Source organism: Gracilinanus agilis, chromosome 3, assembly GCF_016433145.1.
Source record: "Gracilinanus agilis isolate LMUSP501 chromosome 3, AgileGrace, whole genome shotgun sequence".
Lineage (NCBI taxonomy): Eukaryota > Metazoa > Chordata > Mammalia > Didelphimorphia > Didelphidae > Gracilinanus > Gracilinanus agilis.
Genome location: NC_058132.1, coordinates 253,057,368 through 253,078,461, shown reverse-complemented (window position 1 = coordinate 253,078,461; position 21,094 = coordinate 253,057,368). Strand labels below are relative to the sequence as shown.

Below are 21,094 nucleotides of genomic sequence, written 5' to 3'. Positions count from 1 at the left end.
AGGTCAGGACAGGGAGGGAAGAAGAAAGAATTGATGATTTTTCAGGTTGTAAACCTGGGTGGCTAGAAGAGTAATGGAATCACCAATGATATAAGGAAGGTAGGCTTGGGGGAAGGATAGTAAGTTGAGTTTTAAACCTATTACATTAGACATAGCTATTTATTATCCAAATGGAGCTGCCTAGCAAGCAGTTGGTTATGTGAGATTGGATCTTAGTAGTGAGATAAACCTGGATATATATAGATTTGGGAGTTATCTTCATAGACATAATAACTGAATGTCTGTAAGTTGATGATGTCACTGAGAGAGTAGAGATAGAACATAAGGAGGCCCAAGACAGTGCCCTGGTTACACATCAGCACATGAATATAGCCATTGACTCTGAATGAGGACGATTATGAGAGGAAGGGGAAGAGGAGGAGAATTTACTAGCTAGAAGATAATAGATTATCACCTCCCTTCTCTAACCATTGACACCTCTGTTTTAGTGTTTGGTTTTATTTGTTTATTTTTAAGCAAGGTGATTCTAAAGCTTGGGATATTTAGAGAGAGTTCTAGTGTCCTCTGAAGTTAGTTTGTTAGTATTTATTAAGTGCCTTCTAAATGCTAGGTCCTATCTGGATGATTCAGCTGCTCTAAGCGTAAGGCTAGATATTATATTGGTTTGTAATATATAAATCCAATATCTATCCACTCTGAAACAAGACAATAAAAATAAAAAAAAAGCAATGAAAATGAGTTAAAAGTTAGCATAGAAATAGATACTACCAGCCACCTTCAGGTGGAGTTAATTACTGATTTTCAAGACTAAATTTAGTTTTGAATTTTCTCTAAGGAGAAGCCAGTAATATGTGGTATGGTTTTCATTCTTTCTTCTGATCAGATTGTAAGAGCTATCTTCTATTGCTTTGTAGTTCTTTTCATTGCTCAGGAACCTGCCTTGTTTATAGTTGATATGTAATAATTATTGATTAACGTGACACTAGTCATGACGTATGTTATTTTAGCACCCAGTCATGGAAAGAAAGTTAAACTTAGTACTCATTAAGGATTCAACATGTACACGGGAAGAACATTAAACATGAAACCTTAGGGCTTGAATCTTGTCTCCATTGCCTCTATATCCTTGGGAAAGTCATTTAACAGTTCCAGGCTTCAGTTTTCTCATCTATAAATGAAGACAATAGGTTAGAGGACTTCTTAGACCTATAATGGGATGAACTTTCCTCTGTCCTAGGATTTGTGTAAATGGAATTAGCTCACCCCATTCATAGTTAAAACTCTAGCCACCAGAGATAATGTCATCCCCACCTCCCTTAGTGGGGAGGGGAGATGAGTTACCCACACCTGACAATAAGTAACAAATCAAGAACAAGGGACTGCCCTTTGGGCAGTCCAAAACAGTGTTGAGGCTGCCATTTGTCCATTTGAATTAGAGGTGGACCTCCAGGAAGTGATGAAAGATGCTATCCTTAAAATATGATGGTAACTTCCTGTTGAGGTAGTTGGTGCTTTGAACTTGGTGCCGAAGGATCACTGCTGAGACCTTAGGTGGCTTCCCCTCTGAATTGTCATGTGGGTAAGTTAGGCTGACTTCCTTTCACCTCCCTTGGTGTTTCTAGAGTCTCTACCTCAAGGAGGCTTCTTTGCCTCTCTAAATATTAAACTAAGAGGAATGTAATTTCAATATCTTTTTAAAAATTTGATATAATTCTATTTTGACTCCTTATCATACTAGTGTACTTAAACTACCACAATTGACTTTTAAATAAAACAGATGAAGTTATTTCAAAAGTTATTTTTCTATCTCTTCGAATAAAATACATATTAAGAAAATCTATACTAATTTAAAAACATTTTTTGTTTTTTTTTTGAAAACTAAATTTCTTTATTAATTTACATAGAGGATACTAGTTAAATACATTTTGAAACATGATAAAATTTTTTGAATAATTTCCTGCTGAATACATATTTGATTATGTTAGTAAAATTTTATTTTCATATACTTTAACATTGAATGTTCAACATAAAATATAGTCTTTAAACATTTTCTCCCCATCTGCACTGTTTTTCTTAGTTACTTGTTCTACAAAAAAATATGAAAATCTAAATTGAAAAAATACATTTAAAAATAAATTCTCTTCATATCCAGTCCATTGCCAAATCTTGTCACATTCACCTTCATGACTTCTCTTTTGTATAGCTCCTTGTCTCCATAACACAGTCACCATTTATTTTGGACCCTTATCACCACTTGTCTGAATTATTCTAGTAGCCTCCCAACTGTTGTACCTCCTTGAATCTCTCTCTACTGCACTCCATCCTCTACTTAGCTGCCAAAGTAGAAAGTCTGACCATGTCACCTTTTCCTCTCAAAATCCCTAATTAGTAAACTCTAGTAACTCCATTTTACCCCCAGGTTCAGAGATAAAGTCTTTTCTGTGCATTTTTATGAGCTGAACCACTTTCCTTCACCGCTAATTCTTTAAATCATTCTACCTTTAGGAAGAGTTCTTTCCCACCCATTTCCTTACTCTTTCCCTATATTCTATTGCTTTTCATCTACCTTGTAGTTATTTTATATATAATAGCTAATTATTTTCATGTTTGTCTTCCCATTTAGATTGTGAACTCATTTAAAATAGGGGCTGTTTTTATCTTTCCTGCTCTTAGCTTACTGTGGGTCTGGCACATAGTACAGGCTTCATAAATATTTGTAGACTGTCTAATTTTAGTTTGCAAGCCCTTTTGGAAATAACTTGGGATATAAGGAAATAAGATATAGGGCAGATAAAATTTGTTTTTGAGGAAAGGGAAAAGAGAGTTTGACAGTGATAATTCCCAAAGGTAGTAGATAATAAGTTCAATTTTAAATACAAATTCTTTTCAAGTTCATCCTCTGCAATGGATGTTTGGACTTTTTTGGATGTTGTGGGGGAGGAGCAGCAAAGATGTCACTGGTATAGGAATCTTCCAATAAGGAAACTCATTCTACCACTGTAGATAGGGTAATGTCTTGCAGTTTCTATTCTTGTAAAGTTGTCTGAGGTAAGAACTTAAATGACTTTGGGTTATACAGTAGCATATGTCAAAGGTAGCATATGTCAAAGGTAGGACTTAAACCCAGAATTTCTTGACTCATACCATAAATACTAAATCAACACTGCAGTTAATTTCATAGTAGTACATTCTTGGTACATTCTTGTCTCATACCATAAATACTAAATCACATTGCAGTTGACTTCTTGGTACTACATTTGCTTAGTGCAGTCAATAAGAAAATCAGGCTTACATTCAGAAGCAAGAGTTCTTGCTTTACAGAATAACATAGGAGGTACCTATAATTTTAATGATAATGATTTTTTCATAAATATAGTCCTAAATTTTTGCCATGTAAGAATGCATTAAGAGGCATAGGTGGAATATTTATTCAGGGAATTATGTAGTATATAGGACATTAAAACAAATGTCTATATGTATTAAGTGTAAGCTTTGAGGTTATAATTTTGTTTATTTTTAATTAGTAAATTCACTAATTACTTTTTCCCTAATCTATTCAGATCAGCTGTTCCACGTATTAGCCATGCATATGCGGCTTTATAGCATTGACTCTGCCTACAATCCATGGAAAAAACTAACTCAATTAATGCAGGATATAAATTCACAGTAAGTACTACAGAAATATAAAAATAAACTAAATGCTTTTCTTTGGCTTATAGCTTTTAATATGAAGTATGGAGTCATTTTATGAATATTTATAAATGTGAATGAATATTCTTACTTTTTATCATAATGTTTAATATATAGATATAATTTTTGCAGGAGACATGTTTGCAGATGAAAACTTAAGAATGTACTTTTTGAGAGTCAGTAGAAAAACATTCATTTACTCTTTAGTAGTTCATTTATGTATTACCTCTTTTTTACATTGAGCTTAAAATAATATTTCATACATTCTGACATATTTATTCCCTTGAGCTATATGAGATATAGAGAGAAATAGATATCTCAGTTTTCTAGAAAATGAAACGATAGAATGGGTAAGACCTAGGAATTTACAGTTAATCAGTAGAGAAATCTAGGAATAAAAGGAAAAATGAGATCTTATAGATCAGGTGAACCATAGTATACTCCACTTGTATTAGAAAAGATATATTTTATTTAACCTCATTTATGACTAAAGGTTTGTTTTTGAGGTCATTTGCTGTTTCTCCTAACATGGAAATATTGTTTCTGGTTCCTGTTACTTAAGGTGGCTTACTTGTCTATTGCTCAGTCTTTGGACTGGTTCTTTTTCTAGGTATTCCAAATCACTTATATTCTTGAAAAGAACTTGAGTCTCCTTTTCCATTTTTCTACTATTAACAGTTTGTCAGTCTTTACAAAACTACTACTCTGTTAGAAAGCATCACTTTACATCAAGCCTAAATCTTTCTCTCTGCAAATTACACTCCTGAGCTAGGCAGAACAAATCTAATACTAATACCTCTTCCACATAACAGTCCTTTAAATAGTTCAATAAGACCTTCTATATCAGCCTGTTAGAACTAAAGAGCAATCACATCCTTAATTGCTGTCTACCTTGACAAATATATAGCATCCTTGGCTATCAGATAGCCACATAGGCCTTTACTATATCACTAGGAAAGAAACATATATTTATTTCTTCTGTGTATTTAAGCCATTTAGATTCAAATCTAGATGCTAAGGAAAAGTTCTCAAAGCAAATAAAAGGATAAACCTAGCCAAATTCAGAGAGATTCCTTACCAGAGGGTTGACTTTACCAGCTGGTGAATTTTTTTGGCCAAAACAACTCATGAAAAAGTCCTTTAAGGCATGGAAGGGTTGTGATCAGTTTGTGTAGAGAGTGCTTTACTAATGAAATCACACATTAAATTATTTGTATTTAAATTGTATTTAATCTATTTTTAATAATTAATGATTAATATTTAAGAATTAATGATGAAAATATTCTTTTATCCTGGGGAGGGAAATATTTTTTGTTACTTTTGATTTTTAAAATTCGCGCATTAGCTTTTGAGTTAGCTGATATAATATAGTTTGTTATATAATATATAATATCATATGTTATTGAATTGTTATACATTATGATATATTTTAATATTGTAGTCAGCTAACCATCAAACTTTTACTAAGGCTTACCGTCTGCCAGGTACTTTGCTAAGTTCTAGGGATACAAAGAAAGGCTGACAGTTCCTGCTCTTAAGGAGCTCATGCTTAATGCAGGAGACAATATGCAAACAGTTATGTACAAACAAGTTATATAGAAGGAAAACTGGAGATAATCAACAGAGAGAAGTGACTAGAGTTATGACTTCCTGTAGAATGTGGGATATTAGCTAGGACTTGAAGTTATTGGGGAAACCAGGAGGCATAGATAAGGAGTAAGGGCATTCCAGGCTTGAGGAAGAGGCAGATTAAAGAGATGGAGTGCTTTTTTCCAGGAATGGCAAGAAGATCAATGTCACTGAATCACTGAGTACTCTGAGTACTTGGAGGGGTGTAAGGTAATAGAAAACAGTTAAATCTTTCTAGATGTCTTTTTTATCCCGATTGTTATCTATTGGAGAACAAAGACTGTCATTCCTATTTGTATCTTCAGTGCCCTCCATCCTTCCTCCCTTCCTTCCATTTTCCTTCTTCCCTCCCTCCTTTCTTTCTTCCTTCCTTCCTTTCCTCCTTTCCTGCCTTCTCTAATGGTTTAGATTCCAGAACATACATATGAGAATAGAGAAGACCTAGAAACTAGGATAAAAGTCTGGGTAGTCATTCCCTCCTCAAAGAACTTATATTCTACTGAGGTTGGAAAAACAACATGAACAAATAAGTGTACACTACTCATATTACTTATATACATACATACAAATATGTACCCCATCCAGCTCACCGGTAATTACAAAGTAATTTTGGAGGAAGAAAGGTATCTAAGAACTGGAAGTATCAGAAAATGTCTCCTATAAGAGATTGCATAGAGCTGTGTGCTTTGAAGAAATCTCATTATTCTCTGAGGTAGAAATGAAGGAGAAATTCTGGAACAAGGGGAAAGCTTATGCAAAAGTGTGGTCAATGGAAATAGTGTGTGCAAGGGGAGCAACAAATAGTCCAATTTGAATGGAAGGTAGAGAGAATAATATGTAATAAACCTGAAAAGGAAGATGGAAGCCAAATTGTTATATGTCTGAAGCCAAATGATATTTAGAGGACTTTTATTTTATTCTAAAAAGGAATCACAGAAACTTCTTGAGCAGGGAAGTGACATAGCCATACTTGAACTCTAGGAGTATCATTTTGGCATAGAGTAGCAGATGATGGCTGGAAAAAGAAAAGATTGGCATCAGGGAGACTAATTAGCCTGTCATCACAATAATCCTGGTAAAAGTTTGCTGAGGATATGAACTAGTCATATGGTTATATTAGTGGAAAGGATGTAAATAAGAGTTTTTATGGAAGTAGCATTTTTTTCTTATAAGTCCCTTGGGATTGTCTTGTATTAGCAAAGTCCATTACATTGTATTGTTCCACAATGTTTCACTTTCTCTGTATAATGTTCTTTTGGTTCTGCTCATTTCCACTCTGCATCAGTTTCTGGAGGTTCTTCCAATTCATCGTTTCTTACAGGACAGTAGTATTCCATCACCATCATATACCACAATTTGTTCAGCCATTCGAGGGATACCTCCCTCATTTTCCAATTTTTTGCCACCATAAAGAGTGTGGCTGATAATATTTTTGTACAAACACTTTTCAATATTATCTCTTTAGGGTACAAACCTAGTAGTGGTATTGCTGGATCAAAGGGTATTCATTCTTTTAAAGCACTTTGGGCATAGGTCCAAATTTCCTTCCAGAATGGTTGGATCAATTCACAACTCCACCAGCAATGCATTACTGTCCCAATTTTGCTGCAATCCCTCCAGCATTTATTATTTTCCTTTACTGTCATATTGGCTGGAAGTAGAATTTAAAGACCTTGGCTATTGATTGGAAATGGTGGTGAATAATAGTGAAACATAAATAATGCCCCAGTGTTTGTACAGCTGGGTGACAAAAAGGTGATGCTCTCAGCTGTATTGTCAGGAAAATATAGATTTGAGTCCTGCTTTTGACATGTTCTTATGATGTTCTATTCATATTGTAATTGAAAGAGTCAATGTGGTATAGTAGAAAAGAGCAATGTTCTTCAAGTCAGAGTTCTTCAATTCCTAGCTTTGACATCAATTGTGACAAATAACCTCAGTTTTCCATCTCTAAAGCGAAAGTGATAAGAAATAAAAACCTTACATGATTTTTATGAGGAAAGCACTTCGTAACTTATAAACACTGAATTCAAATGTTGAGCTTTTGTAATCATTTGTGAACATGCTATATTCCTCCTAGAGCATAAGTGGTATGAGGTTAGGACCATGGTTAACCTTATTTATGTGTTTTCTCCAGTGCTCAGCACAATGTAGGACTTAAGTGTTTATTAATTTAGTAATGAGGAGGGGAGTACTGGTGAAGTGAATTATGGGGGCAAGAGACCTAAGTCTGTTAAGACCAAGAGTTGTGAACATTTCCTGGCTATTTACTTAAATAACATTTTAGAATTTTAAATTTAGATTTAGTTTTTAATGATAAGATTCATAATTTTATGTTAATTTGAAATATTTTTAAAATTCAATATCATGTGTCTAATTTTTATTTAAATTAAGTTTGTGAAAAGAGAATTTTATTAAAATTTAAAGATTTTCTATAACACCAATTAAAGCTATACTCTGTTTTCATTTTTACAGGCTGTGCAATGAAGAGCAACCTGAGGTTCCTGTTCTCTACCGAGATGTTTCATCACTTTTGCTTATCCAGATTTTAACCATGCCACAACCTTTACACAAAGGTATATTTTTGAAATAACATACATACAGATCATAAAGCAGATCTAAATGAGATATTCTAGGAAAAAATATAGCAAATATTTCAGCCAGTCAACAAACAGTTTGTTATTAAATGCCACCCAATAAAATAGTAGACATTTTAAGTGCCTACAATGTGCCAGGAACTTCACTAAATGCTGGGGCTATAAAAAGAGGCAAAAGATAGTCCCTGTCCTCAAGGAGCTCACAATCTAATGAGGGAGACAATATGCAAACAAATATATACAAAGCAAGCTCTATACAGGATAAATAGGAATAGTGAGGGAGAGCACTGGGATTAAGAGAGGTTGGGTAAGACTTCCTGTAGAAGCTGGGATTTTAGTTGGGATCTAAAGGAAGTCCTAGAGGTCAGTAGTCAGAGTGGAAGAGACAGAACAATCCAGGTCTGGGGGACAACTAGAGAGAGTATCTGGAGCTAAGAGATGGAGTGGCTTGTTCATAGGCAGGAAACTAGTGTCATTGCATTGAAGAGCATGTTTTTTCAAATGTAGTATAAGAAGATTGGAAATGTAGGAGGGGCTAGGTTATGAAGGGCTTTAAATGTCAAATAGAGCTCTTGGAGTCAATATGAAGCCCCTGGAATTTAATGGGGGGAGCAAAAGGAGTGGGGTATGAGAGAAAGGCAGTGACACAATCAGACTTGCATTTAGGAAAATCAGTTTAGTGCCTGAGAGGAGGATAGTTTGGAGTAGGGAGAGACTCAGATCAGGCAGACCCACCCGGAGGCTATTGCAACAGTCCAGATATGAAGTGATGAGGGCCTGCATGTGAGCAGCAGCAGTGTTAGAGGAGGGGGGTGGTATTAAAAAGGTTCTGCAAAGTAAAATCATCAGGTCTTGGCAACAGCTTGTATATTGGGAGGTGAGAAATAGTAAGAAGTTCAAGATGACTAGTCCTAAGCTGTGAGCCTGAGGGACTGGGAGGATGCTATTGTCCTACACTGTAATAGGAAAGGCAGAAGGAAGGGAGGGTTTAGGAGGAAAGATAACGAGTTCTGTTTTGGATATATTGGGTTTAAGCTATCTTTTAGACATTTGGAGATATCAAATTGGAAGTAAGCAGAGAGATCAAGACAGTATAGATAGTTTGAGAACCATCAACATAGAGGTAGTCATTAAATCCATGGGTACTGATGAATTCACCAAGTGACTAGTATAGAAGGAGAAGAGGAGAGGACCTAGAATAGAACCCTAAGGGACACTTATGGTTAGAGGGTATGATTTGGAAGGAGATCCAACAAAGGGGATAAATAGGGAGAAATCAGATAGGTAGCAAGAAAACCAGGAGATAGTGGTGTCCCAACAATCTAGAGAGAAGAGAATATCAAGGTGGAGAAAGTGCTCAATAGTGTGAAATGTTGCAGAGAAGTCAAGGAGAATGAGGACTGAAAAAAGGCCATTGGATGGCAACTAAGAGATCACTAATTAGCAACTTTTGAGAGAGCAGTTTGGGTAGAATGATACAATTGGAAGTTGGATTGTAAGAGGTTAAAAAGAGAGTGAGAAGAAAGAAGGTGGAGACATCTCATGTAGATGACCTTTTGAAGGAATTGAGCTACAAAAGGCAGAAGAGAAATCGAATGGTAGCTAGAAGGGATGGAAGAATCAAGTGAAGGTTATTTCAGGAAAAGAGAGACTTGAGCATTTTGCCTTCAGTAGGAAATGAACCAGTAGATAGGGAGAGATCGAAAATAAATAAAAGAGTGGGGCCCTCAGTGAAAATAAGTGACACAAGGGGCAGGTCAAGATGAGATGGGAGGGGATCACTTGAACAAACAGAGGGATCAACTTTGGTAAGGAGTAAGGCCATTTATTTCAACATGTGAAACAGAAGTGAAGGAGGAGAAAGTAGGAAAAAGCATCTGAATAATAGGAGAGGAAGAAAAAGGAGTTCATAGTGAATAAGCCTCAATTTTTGTCTGTAAAATATGAGACAAGGTGTGAGAATTAAAATTAATATCCAAATACTCCAAGTATTATATTTATAAAATTTATTAATACTAACTTGAAGCAAAGGAAAATAAAAAAAGAGAGCTTTCCCAGCTCTGCACACAAGAAAAGAGAGGAAGAGGCGGAGTTACACACTATATACAAACAACATAAGCACGCAACTTGGGGACAAAAGGAAAAGGATTCTGGGTAATGTAGTTCAAAGGTACAAAATTTTCTAATTACACAAAGGTTTTCAGCTGAGAAAGTAGAATGGGATGGAAAATGGGATAGTGAATTGATAAGGAAGGGATTGCCTAGCAGCAGGGAAGGCCCAGTTGAGGTTATGAAACATACATTTGTAGTGGATTCAGTCACAATTGTTTTGTGATTTTTCTCTGCCTTCATTTAGTAGCACATGTGTAGGAGCAAAAGCAGCAAATGGTGCTAGTGATCCAAGTTTGAGGTTTGGACATAATTGGAGATATGATAAGGAGGCTAATGATCAAGAGAGGATAATACTGTAGAGTTGAATTGGTTCACCAAGAAGTCAAGACAGGGAGAAGAGGAAAGAGTAGCTAGTTCAGGAGAGAATTGAGGAATTAAGGGATTGGCCATGACAGTGTGGATGAAAAGTAGGATTAAGGAAGAGAAGGCAGAAAGGAAGGTGAAACAAAAGGTAGTGGTCAGATAAGGAGATTTCTTGAATATGAAGGTACTACATATGTGGGTGATGGCAAGATCAAGGGTCTGAGCATCTTTGTGTGTAGCTGAGATGGAATGGAGGAGTAGCTCATGGGAAGTGATTAGCTTGAGGAACTGAGTGGTTAAGGTTTTTGAGGGAGAATCATAAAATGTATATTGAAGTCCCCTGTTATGAGGGCACAAGTAGGAAAGGAGAGAAAAATTTGTCAGCCAGATAATTGAACTCATTGAGGAAAGAAGGGAAATAACCTGAGAACCAGATGTCAACAACTTCCAGGATTTTGATTGGGTGGTACATCTGAATAGCACAAACCTCAGGAATAGAGGTACAAGGTACTCTATCAAGTATTAGAAAACAAATAAGGCCTGCCTTTAATGGACTCATTTCCTAATAGGGAATCAATATCTAAATACCTACATGTGTATAAGATACAGTGTAATCTCAAAGGGAAGGCATTAAAATGGGGTCACAAAATTATATTCTATGCATAACTTTCATCTCAATCTTTTTAATGAGAAGAGTTGAAGGGAACTTTTCCTTAAGGATGAAAGGGAATATTTTAATTTTAGGGATATTTTTGCAGTTTCATAGTAGGACACTGTAAATGAAGATAGCTTATTCTTTGCTTAGAAAATAGCTTAGCATGATGCTAAACATTAATAAACTAGCACAATATTTTACCTAGGATTTCACTTAGAGAAGTGGTAGTGGATAGAGAGCCACAGCAGAGTACAACCTCAGTTCAAGTCCTATTTTATACATCCATATCAGTGTGACCAATCATGGGCATATAATGTAACTGCTTAGTGCTCCAGGCTACCCTTTATGACTATAAGAGGAAAAATGGGTGCTTATGCATTGGAAGAGGGCTGTTTGTGGAAAAGACTTTTACATTTTGTATTAGAATTGTTAACGTATATTGAGAAATTAAGTAATTCTGTAAATCTGAAAAAGTTTCAGAAGCAGGTCTTACCCTCATGTAGGTTTATCCTAGTCATAGTCATTTTTACTTCATGAATGACTTAATCTTAATCAGCAGGAAAAATCCTTAATCATAGCATTTTGTTTCCTCCTCTGCCTGATAGCTATGGTGGTACTATACCTCACAACAAATGTTTTTCTTTTAAGTTGTCAATTTAAATGATGTGATGTTTAAACTCATGTCCAAAACTGAACCCATTATCTTTCCTCTCAAACCCTCTTCTTTTCCAAACTTCCCTATTACTCTTCTCCCAAATAAACTCCAGGGGGTCCCTATTACCTTCTAGGATAAAAAATAAAAATCCTTTCTTTGTGATTCAAACCCTACCCACCTCCTACCTTTCCAGCCTTTTTATACCCTAACTGGATCCTTCCCCCACCCCTGATCCTACAATTCAGTGATACTGGCCTTCCTGAACAAGACACTCATCTCCTGAGTCTAGGCATTTTCACTGGCTCTTCTCCACCTCTGGAATTCTAGTACATTCTCTCTGTTGAGTATTTGTAATTTATCTTGTGCATAGTTGTTTGCATGTTGTTTCCCCTCCCCCTATTAGACTGTGCACTCATTAAGAGCAAATATTGTCTTCATCATTTTTTGAATTCTCAGTGCTTAGTACAGTGCCTGGCATGCAGACGGTGCTTAGCAAATGTTTGTTGACTGACTGACTATATGTTCTAAAGCAGGATATTTCTTTTTCTGCAAAGTAATTGAGTAGACTTAATATGCTTTAGTGAACTTCAGAAAATGTTTAGTAGTAATCTAGGAAAATGTTAATTTTTCCTTATTCTCTGATTTTTGAATCTTGACTAAAAATAGAATCTGATTCTTTGTCAAACTATTGCATGTACTTAAAATAGTTGTCATCTCTTTTCATCACTGTAACTCTTAATTCAATCTTCCTTTTTGCTAAACAAATTCTAAATTTTGCAGTGAGAAACATTTGTTTCATAGAGATATTTCTAGATGATACAGGTTATCCTCTTAGCCAAGACCTTCCAGTTTGTTATGATTAATAGGTAGAATAGATAAGTTCTTTCATTTCAGTTACTTCTTCTCAGCATACAATATTTAATTTGATATTGAACAATTTAGCAAAGTAAAAAGTTGTTAATTTGATTTTATATTCAAATCCAGCAATAATAGCAGTATACAGTTGTACTCCTATGACCAAAAACAGTTTTGGAGTTATCTGTGTTACTGTGAAATTTTGGACTTTGTTTCAGTTTGGTTCAAAAGACTTTTGTGGGCAGTTATAGGATAAATAATAGAACCTAGTAATGATCAGTTCTGGCATTCCTAAAAGCAAAAAGCATTTGGCAATATAACCTTTCTTTCTTTATGTAGAGCTGCCAATGTCTTGGTAGTTGTGAAGGGACATAGGTGGACTCTGAACATAGACTGTCACCTGGCATTGACATTCATGGAGATGATTTGAAATATGTATAAATAGTGGTAGCATTGCACATCAGATATATGCAGTATTTGTTCTACAAAGGTGGATGGAGATGATAAGATTATTGAGTGCATGTAGTCCAACTCTCTTATTTTACAGATGAGAAAACAGGCTAAGAAAGTAAAAGCAGTTGTTCATGTCATAAAAGTAGTAGGTGACAGAAGTGGAATTAGAAGCCAGACCTTCTGACCCAGTACCCAGTGTTCTCTTTAATTCCCTGCACCATAGCTGCCAGCTAGAACTAGATCAACCCAGATCAAGGGAGGTACCTTATGCAGTTTGTGGTTCCATCTATCTAATCAGTATTTTTTGATAGTGAAAATTGTAAATCAAATAAATCCTTTTTATAATTCTAACCTCAGAATATTACCTTTAAGAATAATTTTATCTTTTTAAAAATCATACGAATTTTACTTAATTTTGGTATAGTACTTTAAATATTTTGTGAGGGGAGTAAACATTTTAATTCTTATTTTGTTATTGAGGGAATTTAAATAGAAAAACACAGTTAAAAGGATTAGGAGTTACTCTTCAGCAAATTAAAATGGATATGTCAGAATTATGTAACATTTGTGAAATGAAGATAATAAACTAATTCTAATCCTCCATAACTAAGACAGTGTAGCATAGTGAATAGAGGTTCAGCTTCGGTGGTTAAGAAGGCCTGAGTTCAAGTTCTGCCTCTTACACATAATGGCATGGGCAAGTCACTTAACCAAGATGCTTTAATCAGTTCTCTAAGATTTTAAGTTTCAGAGAAGTATCATATTTATATGGGAAGATGGTTGGATGTAGAAGGAAAGGGAAAACAAGGGAAGAAAGAAGGAAGGAAAAGATATGAAATGAAGAGGAGAAGAGAAGAGGAAGCTTTTGGGGAATTCCCTCAGTTTAAGATTTTTAAAAAGATAAATATGAGGCATGGTTTTCAACTGAGAGGATGAGAGGGGAGCTATAGGAGGCTTGAAGGGGGGATGAAAAGGTTTTGAAAAGCCACTGTGGTGAGTGGAATAGTGAATTAATTAGGTAGGTATAAAAGCATTGCCTTCTTGTAGTGAGGTTCCACTTGTGATTACATAACATATACTTATAGTGGGTCTACTTAACCCAGGTTTCATGATTTACTCCAGTTTCATTTAGTAGCAAGTATGTAAGAACAAATTGGAGAATGGAAGTCATTTAAGTTTTAAGCTTGGTAGGATAAGATTGACTGTATGAAAAGGAGACAAATTATTTAAAAGTATAGCATAAAACCTAACTGAATGTGGCCCTGTGTAAGAACTGAGGGATGGAAGGACTGGAAGTCATGCTTAGAACTAAGAAGAGGGTTTGGCTTTGCAAGATTTCAGAAAGAGATGACATTAGATTGTTGGCAGATAGGGGAATTTCAGAATTCACACCAGCTAAAGGTAGGTGTCCCTTAGGGCTTTGTCCTAGGTGGAGGGGTATTCTCCCACTATATTCTTTTACTTTGTAATATCATCCATTACTATGGTTTTAGTTACAATCTCTATCTTGATATTTCTCAAATCTACTTATCTAGCCCTAACTTCACACCTAACCATTTCCATTGCCATTTAGACATTTCAAACTGGATATCTCCCAATGACAGCTTAAACTCAGTATTTCCAAAAGTGAACTCATTATCTTTCCTCCTAAACACTCCCCACTTCCAAATTTCTCTTTTATAGACCAGTGCATTTCCTAGGCCCTTAATCCCAAATCCTAGGTATACTTCTCCCTTCCTCATTCTTTCTTACCCCATATCTACTTTGTTGCCAAAGCTTGTAGATCTTATTTGCATAATATCTCTCAGATATGCCTCCCTTCTTTCCTCTGACACTCATCATCTCACACCTGAACTATTACAGTAGCTTGCTAGTTAATCTCTCAGATTCAGGTCTCTTCCCACTTCAGTCCATCCTCCCCAGAGCTGTCAAAGTAGAGTTCTGACTATGTGCCCTCTATTAAATAAACTACGGTGGCTCCCTATCTCATCTAGCATCAGAAGGCTTCCTTGGCTTCTTTTTTAGTCCCAGCTAACATCCCATTTTCTATGAAAAGCCTTTCCTGATACTACTGAAATGCTAGTAATTTCCCTCTATTATCTTCAGTTTATACACATACATGTATGCACACATATACACACACATATATAACCATATAGCTTTTTCTGAACGTAATTGATTGCAAGTTGTCTCTCTTGTTAGACTTGTGTGTTCCTTGATAGCTGGAACTGTCTTTTCCTTTCTTGGTATCTTCAGTTCTTAGCACAATTACTCCATATAATGAATAATTAATAAATGATTATCAACTTACTGACTAATAACTAATTCCAAGGAGTATATTTTAAAATTCAGGTTATGAGTTCTATCTTTTTGGATTCCAAATGGTTATTTACCTAGAGTTTCAATGAGGATTGATTTTTTAAAAAAAATTAAAAAATCTCTTTTCCCTCCTTCACATTTGCCCTAATAACAAAGCAACAGAAACTCATACATTGGCTGTGTCCAAAAAAATATTCCTCATTCAGCACCCCCAGAGTCCAATTCCTATCTGTAAAGAGTGATATCTTACAAATCATTTAAAGAACATAAGAGGTCTTTAATGTGTCCCCAGATATCCTATTTGTAAAGCATGATTTATCATTGGCCCTCTGGAATCATGCTTAGTCATTTTGTTGATCAGAATTCTCAAGTATTTCAAAGTTATTTGTATAATGTATAAATTATGCCTTTTTTCTGTTCACTTTGCTTTGTATCAGTTCATACAAAGTTTCCCAAGTTTCACTGAAACTGTTTCTCTTGTTTCTAACAACACAATAGTATTCTATAACATTCACATATACCATTTGTTTAGCCATTCCTACCACTGAACTTTAATTAAGTAGGTAAACTAATAGGTATATTTAAAAAGCAGAGCAGCTATTATTTTCTTGAGTTTCTACAGTGATAACCATATCCTTGAAAAGTAAGCAAGACAATTGGTATTTTGGACCTGATTTTTACTAGTAAGAAAGAATAAGTAGCTGTGGTTAAAATTATGGCAGTGGCTACTGCATTTTAGGATTTGTGACAGAGGAGACAAGGAAAGGCAGGTATAGTTTGTTATATGACCTAGATTTGTGGAATTTTCAAAGTTTCAGTGGATGGATAGGTAGCATTCTGTGAGCTAAATTTCTACAGAAATGAGATGAGGGGCAGGTGAACCTCTCAGGAACCAGATTTTGAAGACAGAATTTTGATCAGGAAGAAAAGGGAACATTAGCCAAAGGAACTGATTTGCTAGCACAGGAAACTCATTAATCAACTTAGATCTTAAAAAGACATATGAATGCTAGAAAATAGGGCTTAAACTTGTTCTAGGGTACAGCAGGAAAGGCACAATAATGAAGGAGATAAGGTTTTGCTGTAGATACTCTGCCTTGATCATACCACATCTATAATACCATAATTTACTATTCATTTTAGAAAGGACATTGATAAAACAGTATCCAGAGTAAGGATCGAGGATAAAGACCTCAAGATAATACTATTTACAAATCATTTAAAGAACACAAGAGGTCTTTAATGAGTGCCCCCAGAGGACAACACTTGGAGAAATGATTAAAAGTGGCAAAGAGACAGATTTAAACTTTTTGTAAGGCAGATACCTGGCAATTAGAGCTTTCCCAAAAAGTGGAATGCAGGTGGTTTTTGATAGAGAACTTTAAAGACTGCATGATGATTGGTCATGTATACTGTAAAGGAGATTCTTGATCAGACTTATACGACAACTTCCAATTCTGAAATTCTATGTTTACAAGAACCCACGATTTTTCCAAATTTGCTTTTTTGCTATAAATTTATGAGATATCAACAAACACGAATATTTGCATATACAAATAAAAACAGAAAATGAGGATTATTTTTGAAACATTAATCTCTATTTTATATATAGGCTAATTTTTAATAAGTATATATTAAATTTAATATGATGGTACTAATATTACCAACTTGTTTGTATCTTCTTGTTATATCTATTTTTAAAAAACATAACTGATTCCCTCTTTCCTTCCTTCCCTCTCTCCCTTCTTTTCCCTCCCCCCAAATAAAAACACTCTCATAGCAGATAACTATTGTTAAGTAAGGCATAGTCACACATTCATTGTATATGAAAATATCTTTTTATATCTTTCTTAAGAATTGGGAAGCATGCTTATGAAGTTTAATTTGTTACAATTTTAACATGTTGAGAACTGACATGTTAACCACAAATGGCTGTTTTTTAGATCAAGCCTCATTATTTTAGTAATGCAGTGTTAAAGTGGTTAAAGTGATATGTAACAATAGGAAAATTAGATTTAAAATGACAAATATTGGACCCTGTTATACATTTCCTAATTATCAGATTTTAGGTTATTCATTGCCTATGTGGGCAGTGAAAGGTCTAAAATCTTCATAATTCAACCTGGTTCTGGTAAAAGTTTATACATTGTTTTCTGGAACTCAGAACACATTGTACTATTTTTTAAAACAACAGCAACATTACAAGTGGAGGTAAGATTTCTAGACCATTTCATAAACATTTTTAAAAATATTTTATTTTTTTAGAAAAATTTTCCATGGTTACATGATTCTTGTTTTTACTTTCCCCTTCACCCCTCCTTCACTCTCCCCCCATATCCAACGTGCATTTCTGCTGGTTTTAACATGTGTGATCAATCAAGACTTATTTACATATTATTGATAGTTGCATTGGTGTGATTGTTTCTAGTCTACATCCCCAATCATGTCCGCCTCAACCCATGTGTTCAGGCAGTTGATTTTCTTCTGTGTTTCCACTCCTGAAGATCTTCCTCTGAATGTGGGTAGCGTTCTTTTCCATAAATCCCTGAGAATTGTCCTGGGTCATTGCATTGCTGCTAGTACAGAAGTCCATTACATTAGATTTTACCATAGTGTATCAGTCTTTGTGTACCTCATAAACATTTTTAAAAGCCATAATGCAGATTTGTAGTTAGTTCAGCACCATAGTCCTGCAGAACCTAATCACCATTTATAACATTGTTTCTATGGCACAATGTATTCAGTTACAAATAAAAAGGCCAGCAGCTAGATGGCTCAGTGGATTGGGAGTCAGGTCTAGAGATGGGAAGTCCTAGATTCAAATCTGGTCCCAGGTACTTCCTAGCTGTTTGACCTTTGGCAAGTCAACCCCGCATTGCCTAGCCCTTATTATTTATCTGCCTTGAAAACAATATACAGTTTTGATTCTAAGACACAAGGCAAGAGTTTTAAAAAAAAAAACAACACATGACTGTTTTCCTCTAGGTTAGTGTTCCCTTAACTTTGGCATTATGAGGATGGGTTAGAAGTTCCTTTGGGGATTCAGGCATTTGGAAGATATAGGTTCTTTTAGAGAAGGGAGAGATGCTACAGGAAAATCAGCTCAAACTACAAAGATGTGTGAGGGCAAAGGGGGAAAATACCCCCATGTAGGATAAGGAGATGGGCTGTAACAGCAAGGGTTATAACAATGGGTATAGCCATCAGTATTTTATAGATGATGTCTTTCATGGTAGAAATGGAAGCGCCTTTTGTGTTGGGAAAGTGAAGTTGTGATTTTTGAGAGGCATCAGGAGAGACCTGTGCATATATCTTGCTTCTAAAACCAGCTGTGAGATCATGAGCAAGTCATTTAACCTTTCTGAGCTTCAATTTTCTCATGCGTAAATTTAATTAATAATAATAATACCCATAGTACTTAACTTAGTATAGTGAGAATCAAATGAAATAAAATGCAGAGAAGTCTGTAAACTTGAGAGCCATATGTTCATGTGAACTGTTATTATTGTTTACATAATTTTTACATTTTTATGTTTATTGCTTTTATAAATAAATATAATTATAAATTTAAATATACATTATAAATATAAAAATATATAAAATAGATATGAAAATAAATATTTATGAATTATTATTATTAAACATTATGCTTACATAATGTTTTAATTTTACTGGAGGTTACAATACTGTAAATTAACTTTTTATGATTTACTGTCCTTTCCTTTGCATATTATTTCCTTTACAATAAAATTATATTTTAGTAAAAATGCATCTCCTTAATACTATTTTTGACTCTTAAAATGCTAACAATTACTTTGGTGATGTGAATTTGGATCATGTTCTTCTTTACTTCTCCTTGTGACAAGATAATTATATCTCCTTTCTTATATTAGATATGGGATTGAAGAACATCTATTCATCTGGTTTAAGGTTTAGAGGATTATCTTAGTGGAATTTATAGCTCTTAAATATTTTTGGAATACTTTTTTCTTCCTGTTATTATCTTTCATTATAATTTAGGTTGTTGAAGCTTTGTAATAAAAATAATTGGAGGTAACATGGTATAATAAAAACATTTTTATATTTGGAGAGAGGAGTCTTATGTTCTAGTCCTTCTGAGACTAGCTGTTTATGACTTTTAAGTTTTATCTTTTGCACAAAGAAGGGGTTGAACTATGTTATTCCTAAAGTCTCTTGAACTTCTTAAATTGTTTTAAAAACACATATGTCCTTCATCAATACTCAGAATTTAGTAGTTAAGAAGACATAATAATGGAGTAAAATGAATATCATTTTGATATTCATGCCAGATAGAGATTTCTTTGTAAAGGGGGTCTTCTAAGAAGTCAGTTATGAATCAATACTTGTTTTTATTTCTATTTCTTGTACTTTGATGTGCTTACATAATTTTTTTTTGGTTACCTAATCTACTAGGACTATGGCATTTAAAAAAGTTTTCTAATCTGAAAACTACCTTAAATAATATTGAGAAGTAGATGAGTATAAATGTTAAATTAAATTGGCAGGGCAGTATTAAAGAGGTATATAACATTTTTAGAATGAAGAGGAGCAGCTAGGTGGCTCAGTGGATTGAGAGCCAGGCCTAGAGATGAGAGGTCCTGGGTTCAAATGTGGCTTCACACACTTCCTAGCTGTGTGACCCTAGACAAGTTACTTGACCCCAATTTCCTAGCCCATATTACTCTTCTGCCTTGCAATCAATACTCAATATTGACTCTAAGATGGAAGATAAGGGTTTAAAAAAATTGAAGAATTTCAGTGCTACAAGAGAGCTCATGTGTCCATTTAGTCCAGCCTCCTATATTTAGGGATCAAAAAATTGAATTTAGCAACATGAGCAAGGCCTAGAACTCTGGTTTTCTGAATTCTACTCTAGGGGCATTTCAGTAGATGTTCTCTTATGCATTTTTCTGCATATTAATAGAGAAGTTCTATTTATTGAATATTTGTTATATAGAAAGTACATGTCATTCTAGCCACTTGAATTCTGTGATGATTTTAGTATTAGCATTTTTATGTTTTATAGTAATAATCTAAAAATTGTTTTAATATCAAATGAAAACCACTGCATGCATGTCTTTATGTTTGTATATAATATCCTTAGCTCTAATTTAATAATCTTGATGAAATAATTATATCTTCTTTCTTTTACAGAACACTTTACATGTATTGTGAAGGTACTTTTCACATTACTGTATACACAGGCTCTTGCAGCACTTTCAGTTAAATGCAGTGAAGAAGACAGGCTAGCCTGGAAGGACTTGGGGACACTCAAAAAGGTTAGTCATATATTTTTCACATTCAATTTAATTTAGTAAACCCTTATTAATTAAATATCTTCTATGTAAGAGGCATTGTGAGAACATGAATAAAACATGGATAAGACACATATAAAAATAATAATACAAGACATATTATGAACAACATTATTTAAAGGATACAAACAAAATGATTTAGCAGTAAAGAGAAGGAAAAGATTACTTCTACTTGTTGAAAACTTTACAGAGGAGGTGGCATCTGACTCCTAAAGGATGGGTAGGATTTTAATAAATAAGGTTATGAAGGGATGGCATTTTAGGTGGAAAGAGTCCTATGGGCAAAGGCATGGAGGTTGAGTAGCATAAAGTATATTCAGGGAATTGTCAGTGGTCCAGTTTGTTTAAAACATAATTTATCTGAAGGGGAGTAGGAGGGAACAATACTTAAAGGATACATAGGAGCCAAAGTAGAAAAGGCCTTCAATAT

At 34.6% G+C, this 21,094-nt stretch overlaps 1 protein-coding gene across 1 annotated transcript in view; it reads left to right on the top strand.

Moving 5' to 3' along the window:
- Positions 1-21,094, top strand: part of UBR3 (ubiquitin protein ligase E3 component n-recognin 3) — a 255,154-nt gene that overhangs the window by 196,087 nt on the left and 37,973 nt on the right. Inside the window, 3 exon segments of the mRNA XM_044669094.1 lie at positions 3,561-3,666; positions 7,795-7,895; positions 20,504-20,628. Of these exon segments, the coding sequence (XP_044525029.1) occupies positions 3,561-3,666; positions 7,795-7,895; positions 20,504-20,628 (332 nt within the window).